Here is a 27,050-nt window from a genome sequence, read left to right as displayed (position 1 = left end):
TGATGACACTTGTTTAAGGAAGGAAAACTTGATGCATAGGGCTAAAGTGTTCCATGGAATGAGTTGACTTCGAAGTATCTCCAATACTCTGAAATCATTGATCCCCTTTTGAAGAGCATGTAACCTGCAATTGCATCGATCAAATCATGGAGCCCATTCTTTGCACAGTACAAAATCTACAGCAAAGACGACACTGAATTTGGATTTACAAGAAGTAAAACTCGAACCAACCAAAAATTATTTGCATGGTTTACATAAGTCAGAGGTATCAAAACCCATCTTCTCATATTTCATTTACATGCCTACACACTGAAATAGTCAAGACTCATTTGGGGGTAGGGAAAAACCTCTTAAAAAACGAATTCTGGAAAGGGGATAAAGTGCTGTTTCTTCTTTTCTGTTGAAATTTAAATAGACGTAGTAACTGTAAGTGATGAGACAACAGATAAGCTGCATAATGAGAAACTCAACTCATATCAGAACAAGATATGAGGCAATCCTCAGACTATGAGCACATGCTGAGATCTAGAGAAACCATCAAGGTCAAGTTTCCAGGGATTGCAATCGATTGCACTGAAGAAGTTTAATTGGCCAACCGTGCTGATTAACAAAAATACATGTGCTCATTTTAGGCTTAAAGCATAGTTTTGTGTACATGTACAATGTACATGTACGTGTGTAGCTTGACAGAGGTAAACAAACCGCATGTGCCTTTTGTATCCGTGACCTCATTCCAGGAGTACGTCACCGACCTGATGCATTAATCATGTTAGTGATCAGCTGATCCTCTTCGGTGATGATCATTGGTGAGAAGTCGTTAATTTGCATTTCAAAATGGCGGGTGAAGTTGCTTGTGGTCTGTGGTAGGCGTATTCAGCCCCACATGTTTATAAATAAAGTACTATAAATCTAGAACATTCTTCTCCTGTGGGAAGCAAGCAGCACATCTTCGTCAAGATGATCATCAAGTAGCCATTTGTTGAACGTGAGTTGTTTTACTAATCTGCTGGATTTATTGTGCGTGTCTGTTGCGTCGATCGAGCGCGCATTTGTGCACGTACGATTAGTATACGATTACAACTTTACAATGTACGTGCATTACGATTCGAAATCAGTTTGTAAACAACTTACGTGGAGGTACCTGTACTATGTACATGTAGGCCTAAAGTGTCCATGTACGTTGGGGGCAATCACTCGATCTGCGCAATCTGTTGATCTTTTGCATGATTTTCCAATAATTTTGCCCAGGCGTATCCAGTACAGTGGGGGCAGGGGGGCAACTTCCCCCCGGATTTATATTTTTTTAAAACAAAGAATAGGGCCTGACCTACTTCACAGATAAGAAAGTAATCAGTATATTGATTTATCAAATATTAGCACCACAACTAAGAAAACAACACCATGGCATGAAACAGGTCGGGGACCAAACCACAATCTAGCGACGACGCCAGACTATGCATAGGCTACGCCGCTCATTTGTGCAACAGAGACGTAGTTTTTTGAATTATTTTTAGATCATGGTTCGTAGATGACATCGATCTCTTTATCGGCCAAAATTTCAATACAATTGCTCTGAGAGATTAAATTTACCGGAAACATGCTACCCAAGATCTAAATGAAACTTTCCTTTCATTTGGTATCTATAAAAGCCGATTGAGGAGATTTTTCGGTCGAATCTTGCACTGGATGTGTCGAATTTGGTGAGCAGGTGAGTCCAATTCTGCCAATGAATATATTTACGCGCAAAAAAAAAGCCAAGGTTTACTTTATGCATGAAAATGTTGCCATTAAAAATCTCCATCGATTCACCCTGGCAAATTTTATGTTTACCATGGCGATTTTCCAAAATAGCGATCAGAAACAATTTTGCCATAGACTCCAATGGAAATGGCAATAGGGGCCATGTTGGCTGCTGGCATTTTAAATCTTGTTATTTTCCCCAAATCGCGTGAGAAAATTACATCATTATCTAGTGACCTGATAAAAATGATGTTATTGCTGCTTGAACAAGCAACATAAGCAGAAACTAAGGACGTCGCTAAATTGTGGTTTGATCCCGACCTGTGAAATAAAAGCAAGGATGTTGGGACCATAAGTACTAGCACTCCTAAGGCTTTTGACTTTTTGGAGGGAGGGGAACGAGCTCCTTCTACGGACAACACTAATTTTCCCTTAAAATGTTACAACAGCCGTCAGAAAGTGATAAAATGACCTAAACTGTGACATTACATGTAAGCGAAGAAAATTCCGAAGCATTTACTAAGAAAACACTGCGTTTTTTCCGGTCAGGTCTCTAGGTTCGGGCGCCGGGGTATCAATTGTTGTTTTTCCTTTTTTCTCCCCAGCATCATGTTTAATGAGCCCAAAGCTGCAGTCCCTTTTGAATTTGCTCCCCCCCCCCAGAGCCAAACACTGGATACGCTGCTGCATAAGCCAATAACTGGTGAGATTGGTGAACGTTCATTGGAAGCTGTCCCCTACGCTACAGTCCAGTTAGACAGTGCACATGGACATGTGCATGTAGGCCTCAGTCACATTTAGATATATCATGTTTATGTAACATCGTGTCCTTAAAAGACTCATTTTGCAATGAAAATATTGAACTATTTACTTAACACAATTTTTCAGACCAGTCTCAGCCACTCATACTGTAGGGTTTCTGCACAGGGTGTCAAGTTTGTATATGAAACTCTTTCTGATTATTTTAAGGGAAGTAAAGTCCCATGGAAATGTGCTGAATGACTGAGCGCACCCTACAAGACATCATCACTCAGTACATAAGTACCAGTCATAGCGCATTTGATGTGTACATTGTACATACATGTGCTTGTGCACACATATCCTGATATGGCATTGTTGGGCATGATCGGCCGATCTTAATGATCTCTCAAATGCCCTGTAGACCCTACAGATGGTCGATTCTGTGTGAAATCTCCAAGTTTACTTCCTTTTTGAAACAATCTTTTATAACAGCGAAGAAAAGCCAATTGGCTGATGGCAGAATTATGGACAAATCATGGAAAAGAATTCCATATACGGATGCCACTAATTTTTCCCTACGGTTACCTGCATGTGGTTGTCTGTATATGGAACTCTTTCCGCATCAAAGATTGAGCGGTCTGCTCATATCGACCAATTGCACCCAACATCATCCTGATGTGCATGTACTTCACTACAACTGCACTACTACCAATTGTTTATACTACCCAAATTTTGAAATTGTTGTAGTTTAGCATTTTCAATGTAAGCCCAGGCTACGTCATTATAACCCCCAGACCTGTGGGCTTTGTCGTTCGCCGAGGAACACCGCAGTTCTTACATTATTACATGTAGCAGTTTCTGATCGTCAACAGCTCTGAATCACTTGATTATATTAGAAATTATTTTAGAATAACCAAGCCCCCTTTATGAGATTCATTTACTACAATTGCGTTATCTATTTTACAATTGTCAGAATAGAAGTTTTGGAAATTGGTTGAACATCAATAGAAACCACAATGCAGTTGCTCGTCGTTTTGCAATTAATCACTGAAGTAAAGTGTAAAAAGGCAACCTTCTTGGTTTCTTCCGTTATTTATCAAAATTTATCAATTTTTCTTCACCTTATTTTGTTTTCTCAAGGACACAGTGACATCTTTGACCCTGTGTATTATTTCAAAATTTGAGTAAAACTAGATTGCCTTATTTTCAGAAAGGTTTTTTTTATTACTACCTCTCAACTTTATTTCCTCTGCAAGTAATATGCGAGACAGTTCTAGATCACCAATGCATACAGTGCACTGAGTGCAGTAAGGATGCAGTACAGAAGCTGTGCTGAAGACGCGGCACACTGAGCACACCGTGAAATTATAATTTCAAGCGCCCCCTTCCTGGCCTGAGTTGTAACCTTCAACTTCTGTATTTCTTTGAACAGCTGGTAATGGCTGAGATGGTTCTCTGTAATGTTGTGATACTCCCCAAACAAGGTGGCACGGCATGCATAACATGTCAAAAGCGATCTGCAACTGTTGAGTTTAGTCCTGTGTGAAAGTAGGGATAGAATTCTGTGTATGTATATACATGTATATATTATTGATTTAATTTCTGTTCGGGGCCAGCATTTTTTCAGTTTAGAAATACATGTATTTTCTGTCAAGATCAAGGGGAGAGATTTCACCGCAAGCACATGCCACCCAATCGCAGAGATTCCGAGAGTGAGCCGATTGGTCATTTTATGACGGGGTACAATTTGCGACGGTGTCCATTGTTACGTGGATTCTGTAAAAATGAACAGCTATTTCCCTGCATAAGGATTGCAAATTATACATGTACATCTTGCAAGGCTGAATACAGAGGTGTGTGTTATTTTTACAGAGTAAATGACCTACTCTACAGGTCATGACAGGTGATAAAAGTTACCAATGTACACTGTAACAAGGACGTCACAAATTGCGCCCCAACCTCATGGAATGACCCAGATGTACATGTACAGTGGTTTGTCTGAAAAGTGATCCAGAACTGTTGCACTCACTGTACAAGGTCAGTCAGAATTTGGTGGCTATACGGGTATCTCTGTGATAGTTATATGTACATGTATATGTACACATATGCAAAATGATTAATTTAAGCCTCGTCAGAAGTCATTCTCATGCTTGTGGTACTATTTTTGATCCCAAGAAATGTTGCTGTTAGTGAATGATTACTTACATGTAGATGTAACCATAACCAAACATAGAGCCGCATGTATTGACCGAACTTGTTTTGAAATTCTTTGGAACAATAAAATACCCATAGGCTTAGATGCCATTTGAATTAGGAGTTGCCAGTGCTTACAAGGAAGAACGTTGGTTTTTAACCCCTAGCTGCAGGTGGCTACATGAACACATTGTATTGTAGTGTACATGTACATCCTGCCTTATGTGAGTAATTTATCTACCAAAAAGGATCGAGATGACACCCGTAACCTTCCGATTTCCTGTGGTTTTCCTGTTTTACCTAAAGGGACTGGTTTCTCTCATCAACTCTGTTCAGTTAGTGCACATGATGTAATAATCATCTACAAAATAATATGGTCAGCTTCATTCCCCGCTACTACGTGTAATTAATGTAAATTACCTGATGTGCGCTTACCAGTAGATATCAGAAGAGTAATGTGTATATTTATCAAGGGTTTATGGACTTCACATGTTGATTAAAGACTATGAACTAAAATAAACAGGTACGTGTACATGTAGTTGCTTTTTCTTGATAATGGTAACAATGATAAAAATAGACAGGAAAATCACACCACACTGCAGGTGGGGACACCGTCTACTGTACAATGTACATGTACAATATATGTACATGTACATGAATATGTACATTGTACATGTACTGGTTTTTGCATGCAAGTTAAAACACACATGCACTGTACTGCAGGTTACCACTGGAACATCATTTCTCAGTAAACTCCTTAGCATTGTGATGTCAACAAAATGTGGTGGGAATAATTGAGTTTGCTCCCTGGGGTCTGGAGGTTGTACTTGGAACTTGATTTTGGGAGGTCGATTATTAGGAAATGACGGCTGTTACCACAGACAAAAGTAAATCACATGACTAATTCACTATCCCTACTATTATTACTCATGGCTACTCTCACAAGTCACATGACTAAAATCATGCCGAGTGGTTACAACCCTGAATGCCACATACGTGAGGTGACTGAAATTAATCAAAGAGGTCAGACACATATCGGGCCTCTCTATTGGTGGAACCATTATTACTAAAATGCATCACAGATTTTGATTGGTTGGTTGCAAGCTGTATTAGATAAAAACTAGGAGTTTCTAAAGTATGTAACCACTCAGTGGCATGACCAGGGGTACATGTACAGGTAAGTTGGGGTCAGTGACAACCTTTTCAGCAAGGGGAATTTTTATCCGAAGGTAAGGCAGATACTTATAGATAAATAAATTTCTAGGTCATAGATGTACAAAGTGTTTGTACATTTATTATAGTGTGTAACGTGTAGCTGTATTCATAAATGCCATGACCAACCCATGCTGATTTAGAAAACGAACCCAATGTCGTCTTATTTTGATGAAATATGCACAGAAGTAGAAAATATAAGAAAAAAAACACAAGATAGCATTTTTCTAAGACATTTCCTGAAATTTTTGAGTTGAAAGAGGAAAAATGCATTCGAATCTTAGATCATTCAAGTTAACATTACACATGTAATTGTGACTTGACTGGATTTGTACCCTGCATGCTTACATGTATTGGTAAATGATGGGGCATACGGTGTGTGTCAGTGCCAACATCTTGTATCTCAAATTACAAGGATTTGACTGAAATAGATGTATGTGTGGCAGGCCATTTCAAGCTAAAATGTCCTGTGTTGATCTTGTTCGTTTCAAAGTTCATTTATCTCAAATTAATCAAGATACTGAAGCCCAGAACAGACAAAGTTACGGTTTTAAATAAATGGTCTGTCTTAACTTACATTATTGTGAATTTTAATTCAGCCCAAAAATTTACCTGTGTGGCTACTCTTTCACAACCTAAATACCATGTTTTTGTACTGATAAAGTGTTCTATAAAATTTGTTCTAAAGGTAGAGTCCATCAGTTACAGTTATCAAAAGTAACTGACAAAAATTATTGTTAAATGTATACTTGGTCTAAAGATGGTTATGGTACTAAACTCCATGTGAAATTATTCTTTCTGTCTCACTGTCATCAGCAGGTTGTTTTCATAGGCACTGTTGTTTAGAGTTGGAATAATTCTGTTGCCTCAAAGGAATACACATGTACATGTAAAGCACAAATGATAAGTGGTAGACTGTACTGGTACCTTTCAATGTGTTTAGTTTATCCCACCCAGACCTACTAGGAAGATGTGCTGGTGGTGAGCTATTTCACTCCTCATGGCATATAAGCATAGCCCAAAATATAATACATGTTGATGTACATGTACATAACATGTAATGGTTGACAGTATTACTGCGAATGTTACCTAATGCTTATTTGGTTAAGTGGACTTTTATAACAGTACAGGTGCTATTTAAAGAGCAGTTGGGATCAAACTTATTGTTGACAGGTAAACCTTGCAGGTATTTATTTCGATCATAAATGTGATACCGTATGTGGAGGTGCCTTGTTGTATTGAATAGCTGCAGGGTTGCATATTTGTTACCTTTGGGTTTTTGGATGGAGCTGTCCTCAATCTGACAATGTCACATCCCGGCACTGCGTGGTAAACCTGAGATCATAGTTATCGCCTCATCAAAACTCATGTATGAAACGTTGGTGACTGCGGGATCAATGAAATCCTTCACGGAATTGCCGATAGGGGACGACAAATTATGGATTAACCTAAATTCACCTGGAGTCTGTTTTGGCACCAGGCCCAAAGGTGAACAACGGAAATGAGGAAGAAGCTGGGAAAAAAGGACCAGCAACGGGACCCAAAGCGATTTATCGCAGTCACACCGCAGGTTGTTTACTTATCAGATTGTGAAGATCCAGTAGAAAATGCTCATGTCAGGTATTTTAGATTTGCCAGTTACTTGAATCATACATGTATTTTGTGCATTTTATCAATGCCTTTAATCACTTAGCTCTTCAGTCATATTTTCAGTCATGTACACGTACACATGTAGATGATGGTGATATGTTGCCAGATTACTAGAGTGCTGCAGGCTTGTTTACAGGTGACCCCAGTTTTAAAGCTGCCACGGCAGGTGTAATAATTGGGTAGAAAGGAAGAAACGCAATGTTTAATATAGCCTTAGTGGATATTGTGTACATGTACATTGCATTCTGTCTGTTTGTTTTCATTTGTATCAGCTGTGTAGACAGTACATGTAAAGTGCAGATGTTTACAGTTGTTCATCTGTGCCAAACTATTGTCATTATTAATTAATCAACAGTCAGACACTCTGTGCATTGCGAGGAATTCACTCTTTTTACAGATCTCAGCATCTTTCGTTGTTTTCAGTTACCACTTGATGGGATCAACTGGATTGGAATTGACAAGAAAACAAACCGAGAAGCTGACATTTTGCCAGCATGGATGATTCTGTGGCAATCAATATGACTGAGGTGAGGTATCTTTAAAGGTCAAGGACAATTGTGCACCTGTACTGATTGATATCGCTACAAATTTGTTTTTGTAATCTGTGGTTTAACAGGCTCTTGAGTTGCAAGTTGTGAAGGACTGAATTTCAAAATCTGCACTTTTAAGTGAATTTTAGTTGATTTGAGTTACTTTTTGGTTACTTTTGTATGCATATACAGGTATGTTTAATGGTCCTAAACACTTTGAGCCAGTTGATACTTGGTGTGAATGCAAGTGCAGACATCTTGACTTGAGCTATTGTTTGAATGTTCTGAATGTTTCTTGTTTTGCTTCAAGTTAAGCTGTACTTGGACTATGAATTTACCATTACACACGAGTAATTATTCAAAGGCTGAACGCAAAGGTTGTGAGGAGAATGATCAATTTCTTTTTGTTGCAGTTACCACGGACAGCCTCTTCTGACTCAGCCAGGGAGCGTAATCCTGAGTTAGATGCTGAGATGGAGAAGGTGTTCCAGCCCCCAGTCAAATTTGAGATCCTTGATACTTCAGTGGAAGTACAGCCTGGACATAACATTCACTTTGATGAACAGGACTATGAAAGTAAGTAAAGATGCTTCCAGTTTGGGTCAGTATGAAATAGTGAGCATTTTATGTAACAAATTCCAAGGAAAATCCTAGGTAACTTCTAAGCCTAAAGCTTGCTAAGTTAAGGTCCAGTAGTTTAATTAGTTCTGCAGAGGAAAAGGTAAAAGTCAGTGGAATAAATTTGTCATAAATATGTACAACAGAGTAAGAGCATTTTGGTAATTTAAATTGCAACTTGTGGTGATTTTGACACAACCCATCCTAAGCCATACTGTAACCTATGGTCAACTTTGGAACAGCTGTTGAACTTGACTATCACTGGCATTGTCCACCAATATTCTTGGACAGGACACCGGCACTATGACCACCATCATCATCACCATCCTCTCAGTCCACTGCGTAAGAACAAGAGCTGCCCTCGCATGTCTGGTCCAAGTGATCGATCCCATCACCACTCCAGCGCCAAGCACCAACGTCCTAGTGTCGTGGGTAGCTTCTCCGAGAGGAGTGAGATCAGCCCTATAGCCGAGGGGGAAACGGAAGGGGAAGGGAATGGAGAGGAGGCCGAGGAGCAAGATGCAGTCAAGGAGATAGAGGTGCCTGTTGAAGTCAAGGAGGACAAGGTTAATGGAGAGGAGAAGATAGAGGAAGAACCAAGGCGAAATGTGCCAAAGGTTAGTAATAAAGAGAGGGTAAAAGACGCAAGGACAGGCCTATGACAATAGGAATCGGAAGAGTCGAGATGTGGATTGTAGTCATTGCACACAAGTGTTAGTAATTTAATCTTGCTGGTAAAAGCAACACATCATTAAGTCACCAAGTTAAAGTTTGATATGCAGTACTAAGGTGTTGTATTACACTCTTGTGTGCCCTCTTGTCACTATATAGACTATTGAATCTTCAGTCAGTTTGGGATAGCCAAAGTGCAGAGACTTAAAGGTCTACATTTGTATGATTTAATTTTCCAACAGTTTATGCAAAGAGCCAAAGTGCAGAGACTTAAAGGTCTACATTTGTATGATTTAATTTTCCAACAGTTTATGCAAAGAGCCAAAGTGTAGAGACTTAAAGGTCTACATTTGTATGATATAATTTTCCAACAGTTTATGCAAAGAGCCAAAGTGTAGAGACTTAAAGGTCTACATTTGTATGATTTAATTTTCCAACAGTTTATGCAAAGAGCTAAAGTGTAGAGACTTAAAGGTCTACATTTGTATGATTTAATTTTCCAACAGTTTATGCAAAGAGCTAAAGTGTAGAGACTTAAAGGTCTACATTTGTATGATTTAATTTTCCAACAGTTTATGCAAAGAGCTAAAGTGTAGAGACTTAAAGGTCTACATTTGTATGATATAATTTTCCAACAGTTTATGCAAAGAGCCAAAGTGCAGAGACTTAAAGGTCTACATTTGTATGATTTAATTTTCCGACAGTTCACCATCGGGGATCCAGATCAAGACGAAGAAGGTAGTTATCACATGGGAAGTCAAGAACCAGAAACTATGGAAAATACCCCAGTGGAAGATGCTGAGTCAAGAAAACACCACCACAAGCACCATCATCACCACCATCATCATCACCGCCATCACCATAAAGACAAGGATTATCTGACGTAAGTCTGCAATTGGAAAGTTGTATGCGAATATGGATATATCTAAGCTACTGCTTGTGTTGAACAAAAACAGAAATGGAATTGATATGTTGATTATGAATATTGAGTTCACCTTTATCACACATTGCACAAGGATTGGACTAAACGTCTAATCATTTTAGACACCATAATTCAGTTCAATAACTTGGACAACGTATTTTGGAGAAAATTCTGCGAAACTCCATGCTTTCCATCGCGATTCGTTAACGACCTACATTCGTGTGGTAATATGCATTTGCGCATGCGCGAAATGGCCTCCAAGCTCGGCCCACATTCTTTCAGTCATACATGTTGTCTAGAGCTAGGTCTAGGTCTTTGCTCCATTACAAATACGTGGAGACGTGTAGACAATAGACCTAGCTGTATCTTTGGAAGCCTGTTTTTCACTTCTTCATGCCCACGGTTCTTCCGTGCATGCGTAAGGGGGCACTCAGTTACTATGCATTTCGCGTATGTGCAAGTATGCGTGCTTGACGAACGTGTATGTACATGTAGATCATCAACGAATCGCTGCCGATGGAAAGCATGGAGTTTTGCAACATTTCCTGCAAAGTACGTTGTCCGCGGGCTAATTTAGTAATTCAACACAGCATTTATGGAATTGGGAATATAAGGCACTTGTGAACGACATTTTGAGCTGTCTTCGCCAGGTAAATTTGTGAAAAGAACTGTTGAAAAAAATTTCGCATAGTAGGAGGACTTTTATATCCTGGACGTTAGTCGCAATACAATGTAGACATGGTCCAACCTGGGCTAGGTCTTACAGTACACATATCCTACTTAATCCTACATGTTTTTGACTTTATCTACAGGCCTGAAGATGCAATCCATCGGCATCATAGACATCATCACCATCATAAGAAGCATAGCTCTACTGATGTTCCAGAGCTAAGATACCGTAAAGGGAGTAGTGTCAACCTAGAGGGAATGACTAGAGTCCCTACAGAGTTGGATGAAGCCATGACCCTTAAAGAAGCTGATTTGGATGACATAGCCAGTGAGTTATCAATATATAAACTTCAGTGGATCACAAAGTTTCAAGTCAAGTTGAAAACCCAGCGGACTGTCTAGTTGTTACTAATGTGTGATCGTTGTCTTGTACATGTAGTTCATCGACTAGCGGATGTTCCTGGAGTTCATCGACACAGAGTAACAAGGAAAGTGAGCTCCTTGATCCACATCGGTCAACGATCTACTGAAGTATTGGACCAAATGGCCAAGACTGGAGGGAAGAAGGAATTTGATCACCGACCTCATGAGGTAGGTAGAAAATACGCCCGTCACAAGTGCTTTGCTTGGTCAGAGTACTTTCTTCCATTTCTTTTGTATGTCTTGTTCAGTGTCATTTCTGTTTCTGTTATACTTTCATGTGCATGATGAAAAGGCGTAGTATTTAAAATTCTTTATTAGTCTAAAAATCTGGAAATGCGTTGTTGAACAACAGATCCACCTTGATTGCTATAAAAAAGTAAATAAATTGACTTCATACCTTTCCCATGGAATTTCCTCAGGTCTTTGTAGAACTAGATGAGTTATACAAGGTCGAAGGTCATGATATGCAGTGGAAGGAGAAAGCACGCTGGATCAAGTTTGAGGAGGATGTTGAGGAGGGTTCTGATAGATGGGGCAAGCCTCACATTGCTTCGTTGACATTCCATAGTCTGATAGAGCTACGCAAACTGTTGGCACAGGGTAAGAATATGGAGCGTAGATTTGGCTGTAGATTTGTTTGCCCAACAAATTGATTTCATGTCTGGCCCCTTCCAACTCTTTGGGCACTTAACCTAAAGTACCCACATCCCACTATAAGTTGTATGCTTACATGTGGAACCGATGTACATGTATAACATAACTGTGCCACTCTAACCAGTCCAAGAGGGTAAAACGTAATATAGATAATCCATGTTTATGTGGAGGAAAGTGTAGCTTTCAACAGAGACGGAAGAAGTGTAAACATCAATCCACATCGCTGATAATACGTAAACACCCGGAGAAAGTCATCAACTTTATCTGTAGAACTATTTGTAATTTGAATTTCCTTACCTCTTAAAGGTGCAACCCTTTTGGATTTGGAAGAGACACATTTATCTGATATCTTCCATCGGATCGTGGAGAAGATGATCACATCAGATCAGATCATGGAGGAGAATACAGGCGATGTAATGAGAGCTCTGCTGCTCAAACACAGGTAAGATTTCAGTTCAGTTCTTGGGATTTTGGCCAGTGTTTGTGCTTTCCAAAAATTTGGCATGAAACGACAATTCCCTAAATTTGCATGAAACAAAAATTTCCTACATTTGGCATGAAACAAAATGGCAGCTATCCAAACAATTTTCCAAGACTGGAAGTCTTACATGAACACGTGCTAATTAGATTTGAATCCCCACAACTGTAGAAGTTTGGGAGAATTAAATGGTGCAAAACTTTAAAAGATGAAATTCCAGAGGAATTTGCTATTGAGATGCAAACAGCATATTCCAAAAGAATTGAACTGCTTGATTTGTTGCAAGTTGTATTTATGTGCAAAACATGTTTTTTTTCTGAAACTTTTGTCTGCGATGTATTTGTTTTGTTCTATTTTTGCACTTTCCTGTCAAATCGTTGTCGAGTTTTACACATGCCACAGCGTGCACTGCTCAAATTGGTATGGTTTTTTAAATTTAGTGTTACTGTTACCATTAAAACGAGCCCTTTATTAAATTTGTCAAATGTTCCTTTACCTTGTCAACCTACCCATCTTGTGACGACTGTGAGCTTGACCTTCCCATAGTGCATACAGACAGGGAGCTCTCCATGTCTACCTATGCCCATACAAACTCCATCCTGCAAAATATCCTGCATCTTTGATACCAGTGCCAGGAATGTGCGAGCATCACCTCAGCCTTGCTACATCTTGCCCAGTTTTCAAAATGAAAAGATACTTTTCTTGGCCGCATTGCATTGCATTGCGAAAGCAATTATCAAAGCGCTTCAGTTGTTTTGGGGTTTTTCATATAGTGTATTATGTATTGAAAAAGATTACTGGGACAACATGTTGACAACCTTATGAATTTCTGTGCAATAAGCTAACTTTGTGCTAGTTATGCTAGCCATGGAAGTAACTGACTCATTGTTTGATGTGTTGATATTAATACATGTAATCACTCATTCAAATGTGTGTTTTTGCATTGCTGCAATGCATCAATGAAATATGAGAGACGTGCTCACTTCCTAATCTTGCAAACCCCAAGTACACTGTACATTGTCGTGCATGACTGTAGAAAGAAACAAGATGTGTTTGGAGGGGCATAGTTACCACATAGATTCTTAAGTCCATTCAACTCCAGCAGATAATGGCTTGGGTTTGAAGAGCACACCAATTCTTCACCCCTAAAGAGGTCATTGCACTACCATCGTTAGTATCACTGCTCAGTGTACCATTCTGCTGCTTCCATTTGACATAAAATACTGATAAAATCTCAATAATCAACCTAGTTGTGACCCAGTTGCTCTTGGCTAGAGAGAGGCATTTTTAAAAATCTTAGTTTCACTTTTTTGGTCTTTGTACTATTACCATAAGATAAAGAAAAATCTAACAACTAGGCCATCACAACTCAAAAACATGTTTACTGTTCACTTTTCATCAGCCAAGAAGTACCAAAAAAACATCATAGAAACTGCTGTGTTTCGAATGCATTGTTCACAAGTCACTCCTGCTAGGGGGATAAAGTAAGAGATTAGCATTTTTTGATTAGCCGTAATGGGAGCTTTTCAGTGACCTCTCTTGACCTTCCCTGACCCCAGGCACGTGCATGAACGTCACGGCCTGTTGAAGAATCTATCCACAGTCAGCTTATCCTCCATGATTGGTGGGCATCACCATGACAACATGCATCGGAACACCCAATCCGAAGTCAATTTCAGGTGTGGTTTCTCAGGTGCCCAACTGTGCACTTTTCCTTTCCCTTTGTAAAAATGATCACATCAGATAGACAGTAATTCATCTTAGCCTGTCTTGCATGTGTTTTTTTTTCAAGGAAAGTGAATATAAAAGTATGTGGTTAGCAGCATTGATTTCTTTATTTTTTTCAGTTAAAGCCTGGAGGCAAAGCTTGAATTTTGTTCAGTTGAAAATATCTCCTTTGTGGGCTGGGTGCAAGCAGTGGTCATTTTCTGGAGCAGTTTTTGTTGCAGAAATGAGCTGTACATGTATGTCCATAATATCAGTCATAAAGTGGTAAAGTACATCCATGGGATCTAAGGATTTAGCTGCATTTTCCGCAATTGTTTTCTATAAAGCGGCTTATTGCAACCATTTAAGCTTTCTTCCCCATCATGTTCACATTCATCTATACCTTTTGCAGTTGAAAAACACGCATGCATTCTGTTATTTTCACTCTCAGTTGTATTTTGCCATTCACAAAATCAGCCATTTTGAAATGTTGTTTGCAATTCATTACTTCCTTCCCAAAGTGGACAAAAGGTTTGTAATTAAATATCTCATCCATTTACAAATGTACGTCAGTAGGTACTAGTGGTACAGTGTAAAAGATGTAACTCAGTATGCAAGTAAAAAGCGTTACGTAATAACCCACAAATTTTCTGTTACAGAGTGATGATTTAAACACTCCATCTGCTGGTAGAAATTATTGGCAAAGAAATACTCAAGGGAGGTTTCTTATGAGTGGAACAAATAACAATGATGAAGTGACTTGGTTGGTTGCTTTACTTTTCTTTACTCCCAACTGTGATGATGTTCTTGTAGGCATCTTAAAGAAGGCCATAGCATTCTGAAGAACATGTCCTCAATCAGTTTGAGTGGAAGCAGTGAGAAAGATAAGATGACCAAACATGCCACAGAGCCAGCAGACATTGAGCTGCTGTACGAGGTTAGTGGAAGTCACTTCGTCACTTCATATGTCAGTTCTTTTTACCTGTAGATTGCTCCTGCAGATGCTTACCAGCAAAGACAATCACACTTTTCAATTGGAGAGTTAAGCCTTGACCCCTTTCCCAAGCGTGGCATTCTGAGAATGCAGGAAAGGAAAAAAAATTATGTATCCAACAGAACTCAACTTGAAATTTAAAAATTGGGTGGGTTTTTGTCATGTTGTGATGATTCTTCAAAACCTAATTTGTCCTTTGATTTCAACTTTCAGACTGAGATCAAGACTCCAATGTTGATGCCGTCCAAAGAGGAACTTAGCATTCCTGACATTGATGATAGTGCTCCCATCAACAATCAGTATTCATCTAGTGTTCCAACGCAAAGACCCATCCACATCTCCCGATCCTTCGCTAAGAGGTTAGACCAGCAACGTCTTGAAGGCATTATGCGCAAGATTCCTGCCGATGCAGAGGCCACTACTGTCTTAGTTGGTGAAGTCGACTTCCTCAAGAAACCCACCGTGGTGTTTGTCCGTCTTGCTAAGGGAACAGTGTTAGAGAATTTCTCTGAGGTGCCCATTCCTGTTAGGTTTGTCTTCGTGTTGCTTGGACCGAGTCTTAGCTCAGTGGATTATCATGAGCTGGGTCGTTGCTTCTCAACTCTCATGTCCAGCGAGGTAAGTTGTTCATCTTTTGTCTCTCCTGCATTCAAAACACTTTAATTTTCTAATGCATTATTATTGCAGTTGTGAGGCTCTTTTGACAACACTTCAAGTCCTCATGAGATGGTTATGGATTGCTTGTGCTATCTCGTTTTGTTCCTGATGACCTGAGGCATTGTTTCTATTCTGTCTCACTTTGCCCACTGTCTCCCTACTTGGTTCCAGCCTTCATTTAAGGTTATTTTAACTCTGATCCAATCCTGTGTCATATTTCATAGCACTTTCATGAGACTGCTTACAGTGCTGACTGTATGGATGACCTACTGAGCGCTATGAACGAGTTCATCGATGACTCTGTAGTCCTGCCAGCTGGGAACTGGGACAAGGATCTGTTGCTTCCAATCCTACGCACTCAAAACATGAAGATGAAACAGAGGAGACAGAAGAAAGAAGAAGACATAGAGGAGGAGGAGGAAGAAGAATTACTGCCACCAGATATCACGGTAGTTGATCGTAAGTTGCTGAGTAAAATCATTAAAACAGGTGCTGGTATGACTCAAGTTGATCGTAAGTTGCTGAGTAAAATCATTAAAACAGGTGCTGGTATGACTCAAGTTGATCGTAAGTTGCTGAGTAAAATCATTAAAACAGGTGCTGGTATGACTCCAGTTGATCGTAAGTTGCTGAGTAAAATCATTAAAACGGGTGCTAGTATGACTCAAGTTGATCGTAAGTTGCTGAGTAAAATCATTGAAACAGGTGCTAGTATGACTCAAGTTGATTGTAAGTTGCTGAGTAAAATCATTAAAACAGGTGCTGGTATGACTCCAGTTGATTGTAAGTTGCTGAGTAAAATCATTAAAACAGGTGCTGGTATGACTCAAGTTGATTGTAAGTTGCTGAGTAAAATCATTAAAACAGGTGCTGGTATGACTCAAGTTGATCGTAAGTTGCTGGGTAAAATCATCAAAACAGATGCTGGTATGACTCCAGTTGATCAGGTTAATAGCGAAGTTATAGGGAGATGTCGGAGCTAATTGTAATATTGATTTCCTGATAAAAATATAATATATATTTTTTGCAAAAGACATTCTAATCTTTCCTGAAGCACTTACATTGTATTCCTTAAAATTCTCCTCACTTCAGACAAGGTTAAGCCCATCAAACGACCAGCAAAGTTCATTGACCCTTTGAAGCGTACTGGATGTCTGTTTGGAGGTCTCGTGAATGATATCAAACGGCGGTATCCTTGGTACCTTAGTGATCTCAAAGATGCTGTGAATCTACAGTCTCTTGCGTCTGTCTTCTTCATCTTCTTTGCTGCTTTTTCCCCAGCGATCACCTTTGGTGGTTTACTGGGTAAGTCAAACCACAGTTCTATTTTGTCTCTTGAATATAGTCCATCATTGACTTCCATCTGGTATCGTTCTGGGTCTGTGAGGTACTCAGTTTGTTAATATGAACCATGGTAAAGGAATATAAGTATGCATCTAATGAAATGAGATTAAAGCAGACAGTGTTTTGTGGCGGTGTCTTAGTGTGGGATTCTTGGAAAATGGGTCAAAATGAAGAAAGTTGAAAGAATAGACCAATCCCAACAAAATGCAGTCTTGTAAACGTCTTTGTGCATGATCAACTTTCTTTGACAGCTGATAAGACGGACAACATGATTGGTGTATCTGAGATGATCTTAGGTACAGCGATCTGTGGTGTGGTCTTTGCTTTGATATCCGGTCAACCTCTCATCATCATTGGTGCGACAGGACCAGTGCTAGTCTTTGAAGAAAACTTGTATGCTGTAAGTACTAGTTCAGACTTGTCTGGATTAAGTATGTAGTTAGAGACTATTTGAAAGATGTTACGTGTCAGCAGAAATCTGTAGGTCCATGTTGAAATTGTCCTGTATGTAAGTTGCCATGGATCTGTGCAGTTCTTAATAAGCAGCACACTGTAGTCCTATCATAGAGCTATATTAAATTACTAGAGCGCTAACGTTTTGTACTCCCGGCGGAGAAAATTTGACGCCATCCTGGGCGCAGACAGTTTGAATCTACATGTATATGCGTGTGCTTGTAGAGCATTCAAAATCAAATAGATTGAATATCTAATTATGTACTCTGCATGCAATGCACATAGGGTACTAATAAAATCCGATTTAAAAAGTCACGGCAAGAGTATCTGCAGTGCATACACACACGTTTTCATTTTTTACACAGAGCACAATTAAACGCTCATTTACTGATTGCCCATTCAGGTTCTTTGCGTATCAGCTTTGTTGACGCATCATTTTAGAAAACAGACACAGATGTGCAAACAACCATACAAAAGGCGTACATAAATTTCAAGTTATCCATAGGTTTGTGGTCAAACATGGATGCATCCAGCAGGCATCATTTTGTACACGATCAGTGCTCTAGTTTTTCTATATACATGTAGCTCTATGAGCCCTATCTACTCTGAGCAGGATCAAGAAAGGGCGTAATTTTACTTGGGAACAACAGTCCTTTGTGAAAACCCACCGTGTAAACAGTGGCGTAACTAGGATTATACCGGAGGGGGGCACAAAGGGGGCACCAGCATCTTGGGGAGGGGGCCCAGCTTTCAGTGGTGTAGGTTTTTTTTTGGGGGGGGGCAGTTTATGTTAGCTTTAATCAATATCCATTCATCCGTTTTTGTTTTTTTTTGTGGGGGGGGGCACGTGTCTCCCAGGCGTACTGAGTACATGCAACCAGTTTATGTTGGAATGTATTGTTTTTGCGTGGGCGCCGGGTGCATGTACAAGAAGCTCATGCACTAGCCTGTCTGTGGCTTGTGTGGGTGCACTTCAACTGGATCGATACCGATTTTGTGATGGCCTTTAGGTTCATGCAGTTCTGTCTGAGCAGTATTCTGTAGTCTTACATTGATATTGTGTATGATTTGCCTTTGTTCCATGCAGTTCTGTGTCAACAGTGAAATTGAATATCTTCCATTTCGAGCCTGGGTTGGCATTTGGATTTTCGTCATTGCTATAGTGACGGTGGCACTAGAGGGCAGTGTTCTTGTACGACTTTTCACACGATTCACAGAGGATATATTCTCCCTCCTCATCTCACTCATTTTCATCTATGAAGTCTTCAAGAAGTTGGCAGCTGTAAGTTGATGCCATAATGAGCCACTTCGGTATTCCAACAGCGCATGCCCGGTATGAGGCTATTAAGGAACAGCTACTTGCACATGCATGCGCAATAGTTTGCAGTACAGCCATACGCTAACTCACACATGTGCTTTGTTCCCAAAAGACCTTGGCGTTTTGAAATACCGAACTGGCTCATCGGTGATTTTTGTGTCTGTGTTTCTTTATCTGTGTCCTACAGACGCACAAAGCCCTCTTTAGATTACATACGTGTATCTGAAGCTTAAAAATACTGAGAGTATATTTTTGGAAACAAAACTACAAGTATGATAATCAGATGAACGTAGCTAACATGGATGAAAAGAAATGGCTTATTCATCCAATTAACTTAGAAGAGGACAAGTTATGCTGAATGTACAGACACATTGCTCTATTCTTGTGATCCTTTGATCAAAACAAATGACAAAATTCATCAAGGAAAAAAGTTCTGCTTTACTTTAGTCAGGCTAATTGTTCCTTCTCCAAAAGGTTCACTGATCTTAGGTTTGTTAGAGATAAATTGTTTGAAAATGGAATTCCTCATCAACATTGTAAGTGTTCCAGTTTTGCTGCTTGTCAGGTGTTTGCCAAGCATCCTCTTCTTGAGAACTACTGTTTGGATGAGGATGACTTCAACTCAACAGAAGTCTACACAACTAATTACACAGAGCTGACAACGCCAGTCTATCCAGCTAATGTTACAGACAACATGAACTCCACGGTTTGTACTGTATCAGCTGACGTCAAGAAAAACATGCCCAACACAGCACTGCTGTCAATGATTCTCACGCTTGGAACATTCTTCTTGGCATATTTCTTGCGGATCTTGAGAAACAGCCGTTTCCTTGGTAGAGGGGTGAGTGCTACACATAATTAACCATTTTCATTAGTAATGATTGAGTAATTTCAGTTTAAGAAATGAAAATTGTAACAAGTTTGAGGTTTTTAAAAGATAAGACTAATCAGTGGTAAAATTAGCTGTGAAGTTTAGGGAATGTTCACATATAAAGGAAACCTTTAGTTGAAATGGAACCCTCAAAGTCCTTACAAGCTCTTCTGATTTCAAGTTGACAGCTAATGTGCATCATTGACTAGTGATTTATGCTCATCTTGCACATATATACTATGAAATTCATGCCAGCTCTAAGTCCTTCTTGATCACATCTGCATTTGTTCTAGGCACGTAAGACCATTGGTGATTTTGGCATTCCTATTGCCATTGTTATCATGGTGATGGCAGATGTGCTGATTTCTCCAACTACATACACCCAGGTATGTCAGGAATTATTTTATTGACATATATTTGATATTTTAATATTCAAATTAAGTTTGTATGATTCGTAAATGGTTGCTTGTCATTTCTCCTCATAATCGGAACTTCCCTCCAAAAACAGATCTGCCTCTGATTACATGCACATGCCTCTCAAAAATAGGATAGGTAGGCTTGAAAATGTAGCATTTGGGGGGGTGGGCATTTTTGTGCTGATTGAATAGGTTATTTAATTATACGTAAAAAATTCAGCATCGATAATTCTTAAAATAATGGTGAATTCACAGTGCATGTACATGTACATGTATGACTATGCACAATGCTAATCCCTCGGAACAACAACATTCGTATATCACTTACCGCCTTGGTGCAACCATCTGCGGAAGCTGTATTGGACGGTGCTCATTATGCTAATGCAAGAGCAGATGTTTTAAATACACTTTTGGATTGGCTCATTGCTACATAGTAATTGCTTAATTCATTTCGGTCGTAAGGTGACAGGTTAACTGAAAGCACACGTGGCTATACATGTACATGTACATGACAAGTCGACAATATTTATTTGCCAGCTGATCAGAGTAATTGGAGATGGAGTTCGCCTTTGCTTTGCTTAACTGATTGTGATTAATTTTTTTTTCCAAATGATTAATGCTATGGGCTTTGCATCTGGTCTGAGGAGTTCTGATCAGAAAGGTGGAGCCTGAAATTTTTTTTGAAAATTTGCCTGTTGGCAAATTCACAAAAATGTCGTGACCGCGCAGAAAGTATTCTAAGGCTTGCAGCTGCTCGGCACAAAAATCATGCAACATTAATTTATCTGCAGCAGAATTCAAGCAACAAGACAACTCGTTGTGCTACAGTCATCTCAGAAGCTGGTCCACCATTAATTTTACATGGTTTTGAGTGCATGTGATGAGTGCACAGTGACCAATCGCAGCTAAGTATACATATGCATCAACGTGAACTGGCATGCATGCCTGCATCTATTCATATTTGCATACAAGGTAGTGCGCTAGAAATCTAGTGCAAAATTAAAGAAAAACAAGCTTCCGCGGACAGTTGCACCAAGGCATTTGTCCTGGGCCAGCTGATTTGCATATTTCTTAGACCCTGTGAGGTCGCTCTTAGCCTTGATTTTGAGTGGCAGGTGCACGCTGCCATGCGCTGCGCTGCAATGAATGACGAACGCCTTAACCAAGGCTAGTGGTAACCATGTATGATGCATTCGTGGGTCAGGGGATGAACCTCGTGTTGTGGAAACGGAAACCCACCTTCTTCAAGAAGGAACGGAATAACCTCATAATATATATATATCCACAAACACAGAAAGTACATAGAAAGAGAGATAAAGCATCAAAGTTTTCAACCTACAATTATAGTACAGCATGCATGTAGTTTAATTAGCTGGGATGCTTAGACTGGTTTATTCTGTCATCCCTTCTTTGGCAATCGTAGCAAAATTTGAAGTGTGTAATCAATATTGTGTTTAGACAGAACATATTTACATGTCTTATTGGGATATGTTTTAGCGCTCAGTGTGTATGACTACATGTATGACTACATGTAGTTAATAATCTTGGCAAAGTACTGTATTTGACTTTTGTTGACTCCTCTCATTCCCAACTTCAGGGCGATTATTTCTAAACCAACCATTATTATTTCCCTTTTAGAAACTGAATGTTCCCAGTGGTTTGAATCCAACAAACAGTTGTGCTCGAGGTTGGTTTGTGAATCCACTCGGTATGCACCGACCTATTCCTGCCGGCCTGGTGTTTGCAGCTATCATCCCTGCCTTCCTTTGCTTCATCCTCATCTACATGGAATCACAGATTACCAAGTAGGAATTAGATTCTGGTTGATTCATTTGACTGACAGTGCCATTGATTCAATTATTAACCGTATCCTGCCAGAGAGCCCGTTTTTGGGTACCTTGGGTTTGTACACATAGCCGGGGTGCCCGAAATTGGACAAAAGAGCTTGGGCCTTGTAACAAAAGACAGTACTCGGAACAAAAGACAGAGCTGCTTCTGGGAATTGCCATCATTTTTTCAGTTGTCAATAGCGTTGGAAATCCATCATTGTTTTGAAAGATTATACAAGATTACCACTGGGGACAAAAGCGCTCAGCACTCCAGAGATGAGGGATACTATACTGCTACACGCTGAAAATACGCCAGAAGTGCACTGTGCCAGTTTCGGGAACAAAAGAAACTTATGTAACACTGCACAATCTGGGTTCCTTTTACAAGGCGGTAGGCCTGGTTGAAGTACTCTGGCATCAATAGATTTTGTCTGTCTGATTAGAGTAGCCACCAGACAAACACTCCATGGGGTTTAGGCGTTCAGGAAAAAAAGATAAGAATTTTTGAAGACATTTGAAAACCAAAGATATTGAAAAATTGCCCATATGTAGGCACTGCATTGTTAAAAGCACCCGGCAGGAAATGGTTAACAACCTTCCTTGGATCACATTTCACAGTGTACTGGTTTTAAGTCATACATGTACTTCAGATGTTCACATTTCTCATCTGTTGCTTGTACTTGCCATATTTAAGTAAAGTTGTCCAAGACTGACCCACGTTCATTGTATACACAAAGAAAACTCAGTGTTTGAAGCACATTTGTGAAAAAGTTGGTGAAACTTTACTCTTTGCATGTACATGTACTTGAAACACAAAACATAGTGATACCAGATGATCAGTCTATCAAAGTTGAAATAACTCAGCGAAGAGAATAACACCAAGTTTAATTTTCACCAACAGCTTGATCATCAACAAGAAAGACAACAAACTGAAGAAAGGTTCTGGCTTCCATTTGGACTTGTTTATCCTTGGTGGCATGGCATGTTTCAATTCACTCTTGGGTATGCCATGGATGTGCTCGGCTACGGTGAGATCGGTGACTCACTTGGGAAGCTTGACCGTGTTGAGTAAGACTCATGCTCCCGGTGAGAAGCCAAGGATAGAAGGAGTCTGGGAGCAACGAGTGACTGCGTTTATTGTCCATCTACTCATTGGTGAGTATTGGCATGTTCACATCATTCACTGAAATTTGGTTGGCACGGTATTCTCCCTGCAGTGCCTTACAACTTTGATGCACTGGTTCGAATCTTACTTGGTGCATTGTGGCTTAGTTTTAATCCATACTCAGTCATATCAAGTTTCCCCAAAGTTATCTCCAGGCTCCTTGTGTTACCTCTGAGAGCTTTTGATGTCATCTTGCTTCATTTGTGTTTCATCAAAATACCCCTTGGTTTGACCCTCATCTGGGTACATTATGGGAATTGGTTTGTCCTGGCTAAATACAAATCATCACAGAATAAGTAAGCACTCAATATGTATCTCGAAAAGAAGAAAGTTTTACAGTTCAATCAAGTGTATTTCATATTCACAGGTTTGTCCATTGCTTTGGCACCCCTCCTGAGACAAGTTCCATTATCTGTTCTCTTTGGAGTCTTCCTGTACATGGGCATTGTATCATTGAATGGTGTACAGATGGTAGATCGTCTGCTGCTCATGTTTATGCCAGTCAAACATCATCCAGATGTCTCCTACACCAGGAAGGTTAGTAATAATAGCTGAGAGTTGAAATAAACTCCTAGATATGAAAGAGTTTTGCATTGCACTAGCTGCTCAATCATTACATTTTCTTCTTTCCAACAGGTGAAGACATTCCGTATGCATATGTTTACGAGCATCCAGTCGATATGCCTAGCTATACTCTGGGCTGTTAAGAGCACACCTGCAGCACTGGCATTCCCTTTCTTCTTGATTTTACTGGTTCTCATCAGACAACTCATGAAAAGGCTGTTTTCAGCTTCAGAATTAGAAGCAGTAAGTGTCACTATACTCTGAATTCCTAAAACTTGTCTGTGCGGGAGGGGGGGGATTCTGCAAAGATTGTTTGATTGTTATGGTCATCAGAGTTCATGTTGTTTTAGAATTGAATATTTCGTTTTTACTTTTGATCTGTAATATGTGTCCGTTTCTTATCGCTATATATCTAAAAAAAATTCTGGATTTCATCTGATCTCTTAACCAAACTTACTCATGAACATTTTGTTTATTTTTGCAGCTTGACAGTGCGGAAACTGAAATTGATCCAGAAGAGGAAGATGAATATCAAGCATCTCACATGCCTGTGTAAGGTGTTAGGAAAAATTGATATCTGAATATGCTACATGTATGTTACATGAGTAAGACAATCCTCTTGACAAAGCGCATGATTACTAAGCAACAAAACGTAATCTGCCCTGAGTTGAAGTACACCCCCAAGTGGTTAAAGAAAGACACTTAAAGTTTTTCAAGTGGGTTCTTGCATGCGTTCTGTGTGTACGCAAAGACCATGCATGAAGGAATAAATTTCTTATGTGTACTCAGCGTGCTCCGCGTCAAACGCGCCATTGAGCCCATTATAAATGCGCGCCTATGCAGTGAGTACTAAAAAAACACGCCTTCTTTTGTTCCACTCGGAGTGGATACAAGTACTAGCAGCTTCTCGACAACAAATTTTATAGTTTATTAACCTTTTGTAATAAACAGTTGCCAAAGCCTTGTAACCTGGGGAGAAAATGCTCTTTTTTTATTTGAATGCATGTAAGTACTATAAAAAGAAACATTTTGAGATTTATCTGGAGTTATTTCCTGTTGTCATATTAAAGCTATTTTTGTAAAGGAGAATGTAGATACATATTCCTTTGGGAAGTTCATTGGATGCAGATAAGTAATATTTTCTTTCTTGACCATTGCAGCATGATTTTTTATTTGGACTGAGATAATGAAAGGAAGTATGAGCAAATGTCTTGTTTAAGCAATTACCTTGAGGTGAAGGCACCTGCAGTCCCTTCAGCCAATAGATACAATTTGGCATAGATATGAGGCCTTATATTTCCCACATCCTTTCAAGCCAAGCCCTTGAAATTATTAGTTTCCCCATAAAAGTCTTGAAACTCAAGGAATCTTTAACCCAACACTTCTGAAATTCCCCAAAATGAAATACCTGTGTAACACATCAGAACAAATTTGACTCACATTTTCGGTAAAGACACCCACCAGTAAATGTTGAGTTGAATTGTTAAATACATAGCTACCTTTGAAGAATTTTTAAGATGATTTACATTTGACGACAGTACTACAAGTATGTACTATTTGAACATGATATGTACATGTACTGAGTGCAGAAGAAATCAGTCACTTTAAGAATTTTCCTAAATGAATTTCTGACCAACCCATGATAGTACTTTGTTTCAGACATATGTCATTGTTAATTTCAGGCTCTAACATACATGTATGTTACTGAACTGGATTTTGTACTACCTCTTTTTTTACCCCTTAGTCTATAATGCAAAGGTCTGATATCAAGTGAACCAAATTTACATTTATAGTACTAAGTTAGTGAAGATCCTTGTTACAGGTAGTGTTCGGTCAGCATTGTTTTGAGAATTGTCACAAGTGATATACATGTATACTTTAACTCATCCCAGTTCAATGTTTGAAATCACAGTACATCTTTTAGGGGGATATTGAATCGTAATGTTCATATTAACAGTTTGATTTTGCTTCTTAAATGAATTGAGCCCGGGTGACCCCTTGAACCACTGAATTATATGTACATTCCAAAGTGTTAAAATACTGTTCACTGTTTGTTATCCTACCTATCAATATTATGTAGTACTGATGTAGTTTATTTGGCCCTGTAAGTACTGTCTGAGCTATTTGCCAAAGAGTGCCTACTATAGAAACCACCCATAATGCATGTTATACCTCGCAAAGGTTAATTTAATGGACATAAACATGAATTGAATGCTATTTTTATTACACCCTTCTTCCACTCTAAGGTACAACTTGCCAAGAAGGTATCTTTTTGCCTGTTTCATTTGTGTGCTGTAATGTTTGCACAAATTATAAATCACTACTTTTTGTTCTGCAGTTTTAAAATTTACCAACATTGGTTTGCGTATTCCACTGATGCATTTCAGGATACTTGTACATTGTATTTGCATTTTGGTGAAGGAATGTAAAAACCAGTGAACAAAATGTCAGCTGACAATACTCTGTACAGTGTTATGTGTACATGTACAGTCTTATTAAAGCACCAGTACATGTTTTGAATTACTGAAAAATGAAAGCTATTAAAACAAAAAAGGTGTATGAATTGTACATGTATTTAGATTTACAGTGTGAATTTATTCATTTTTATGTGCTACACCTGCTCCACAATACAGTGCAGACTGCCAAAACTACCAATTCAAATGGTAGATGAGACAAGAAGTCAGGAATACCAGGGGAGGAAGATGGGGGAGGTGGTGATTCAACAATTTGTAAAGATTACCTAGACAGGCATTTTGCCCACTTCAGGTCTTGGAAAAATGTTGGAAAAGAGGACCCCAATTTCTCCTTAAATTGCCCTGGTACATGTACATGTATAAACCCATCCTTTCCCAAAGAACATTTAAAAGTTTCCTAGTGTTGGCAAAACCTTGATTTTTTTTCCACAAACTAATTTTAAGGAAGAAAAACATGGGGAAAAGGGGCCTATCCCCCGTCCTTTCTACAGCACATTAACTATACATGTAGATAGTGATGTATCATGACATGGCTCTGAGGGATAACATCCATACAACTTCTCTTACTGGATGAGGGACAATCGGGCAGGGATCAGGGGAACTTGAAGACAAATCCACCAACAATCTGCAATTGCATGTAATCTGCAATCTGCATCTACAGTGCTTGTACCACAGGGTTGTAATGGTAAAATAAAGTAATGAAAACTGCTGAGGTCTTTCAGTGCATAAAATAGCAGACTGGCAGGCATGTGTTCT

General features: G+C 39.3%; 1 protein-coding gene across 4 annotated transcripts; it reads left to right on the top strand.

Moving 5' to 3' along the window:
• Positions 1–822: 822 nt before the first annotated feature.
• LOC110985754 (band 3 anion transport protein-like) lies at positions 823–26,388 on the top strand. Of its 4 annotated transcripts, XM_087135026.1 has the most exons (24): positions 825–985; positions 2,346–2,443; positions 7,960–8,063; positions 8,480–8,642; positions 8,976–9,301; positions 10,061–10,239; positions 11,091–11,275; positions 11,387–11,538; positions 11,790–11,970; positions 12,331–12,466; positions 14,062–14,181; positions 15,023–15,146; positions 15,417–15,821; positions 16,085–16,319; positions 16,953–17,165; positions 17,456–17,604; positions 18,745–18,939; positions 19,541–19,816; positions 20,140–20,232; positions 21,901–22,067; positions 22,993–23,246; positions 23,624–23,793; positions 23,893–24,063; positions 24,305–26,388. In XM_087135026.1, exons 3-24 carry the CDS (start codon positions 8,031–8,033, stop codon positions 24,374–24,376), a joined length of 3,999 nt encoding a protein of 1,332 aa, XP_086991152.1. In that variant the 5' UTR covers positions 825–985; positions 2,346–2,443; positions 7,960–8,030; the 3' UTR covers positions 24,377–26,388. The 4 variants fall into 4 exon arrangements, with proteins under 4 accessions (XP_086991150.1, XP_086991153.1, XP_086991152.1 ...); XM_087135024.1 differs by lacking the exon at positions 2,346–2,443 and having other exon boundaries at positions 823–985; XM_087135025.1 differs by lacking the exons at positions 825–985; positions 2,346–2,443 and adding an exon at positions 5,451–5,903.
• The last annotated feature ends 662 nt before the right edge of the window (positions 26,389–27,050 follow it).

Source organism: Acanthaster planci, linkage group LG03 (genome assembly GCF_054643075.1).
Source record: "Acanthaster planci isolate LZ-2023a linkage group LG03, COTS_SCS, whole genome shotgun sequence".
In the NCBI taxonomy this organism is placed as follows: domain Eukaryota; kingdom Metazoa; phylum Echinodermata; class Asteroidea; order Valvatida; family Acanthasteridae; genus Acanthaster; species Acanthaster planci.
Note: the sequence above shows the minus strand (reverse complement) of the source record. Positions and strands in the feature narration are given on the sequence as shown.

What these genes read in the sequence shown, in the direction of transcription:
- LOC110985754 (XM_087135024.1), top strand. Translation starts at nt 8,031, where the DNA reads ATGGATGATTCTGTGGCAATCAATATGACTGAG. An exon ending in TGATGAACAGGACTATGAAA is followed by an intron (nt 8,643 to 8,975) that starts GTAAGTAAAGAT and finishes ATTCTTGGACAG; the next exon opens with GACACCGGCACTATGACCAC. An exon ending in ACATTGAGCTGCTGTACGAG is followed by an intron (nt 15,147 to 15,416) that starts GTTAGTGGAAGT and finishes TTCAACTTTCAG; the next exon opens with ACTGAGATCAAGACTCCAAT.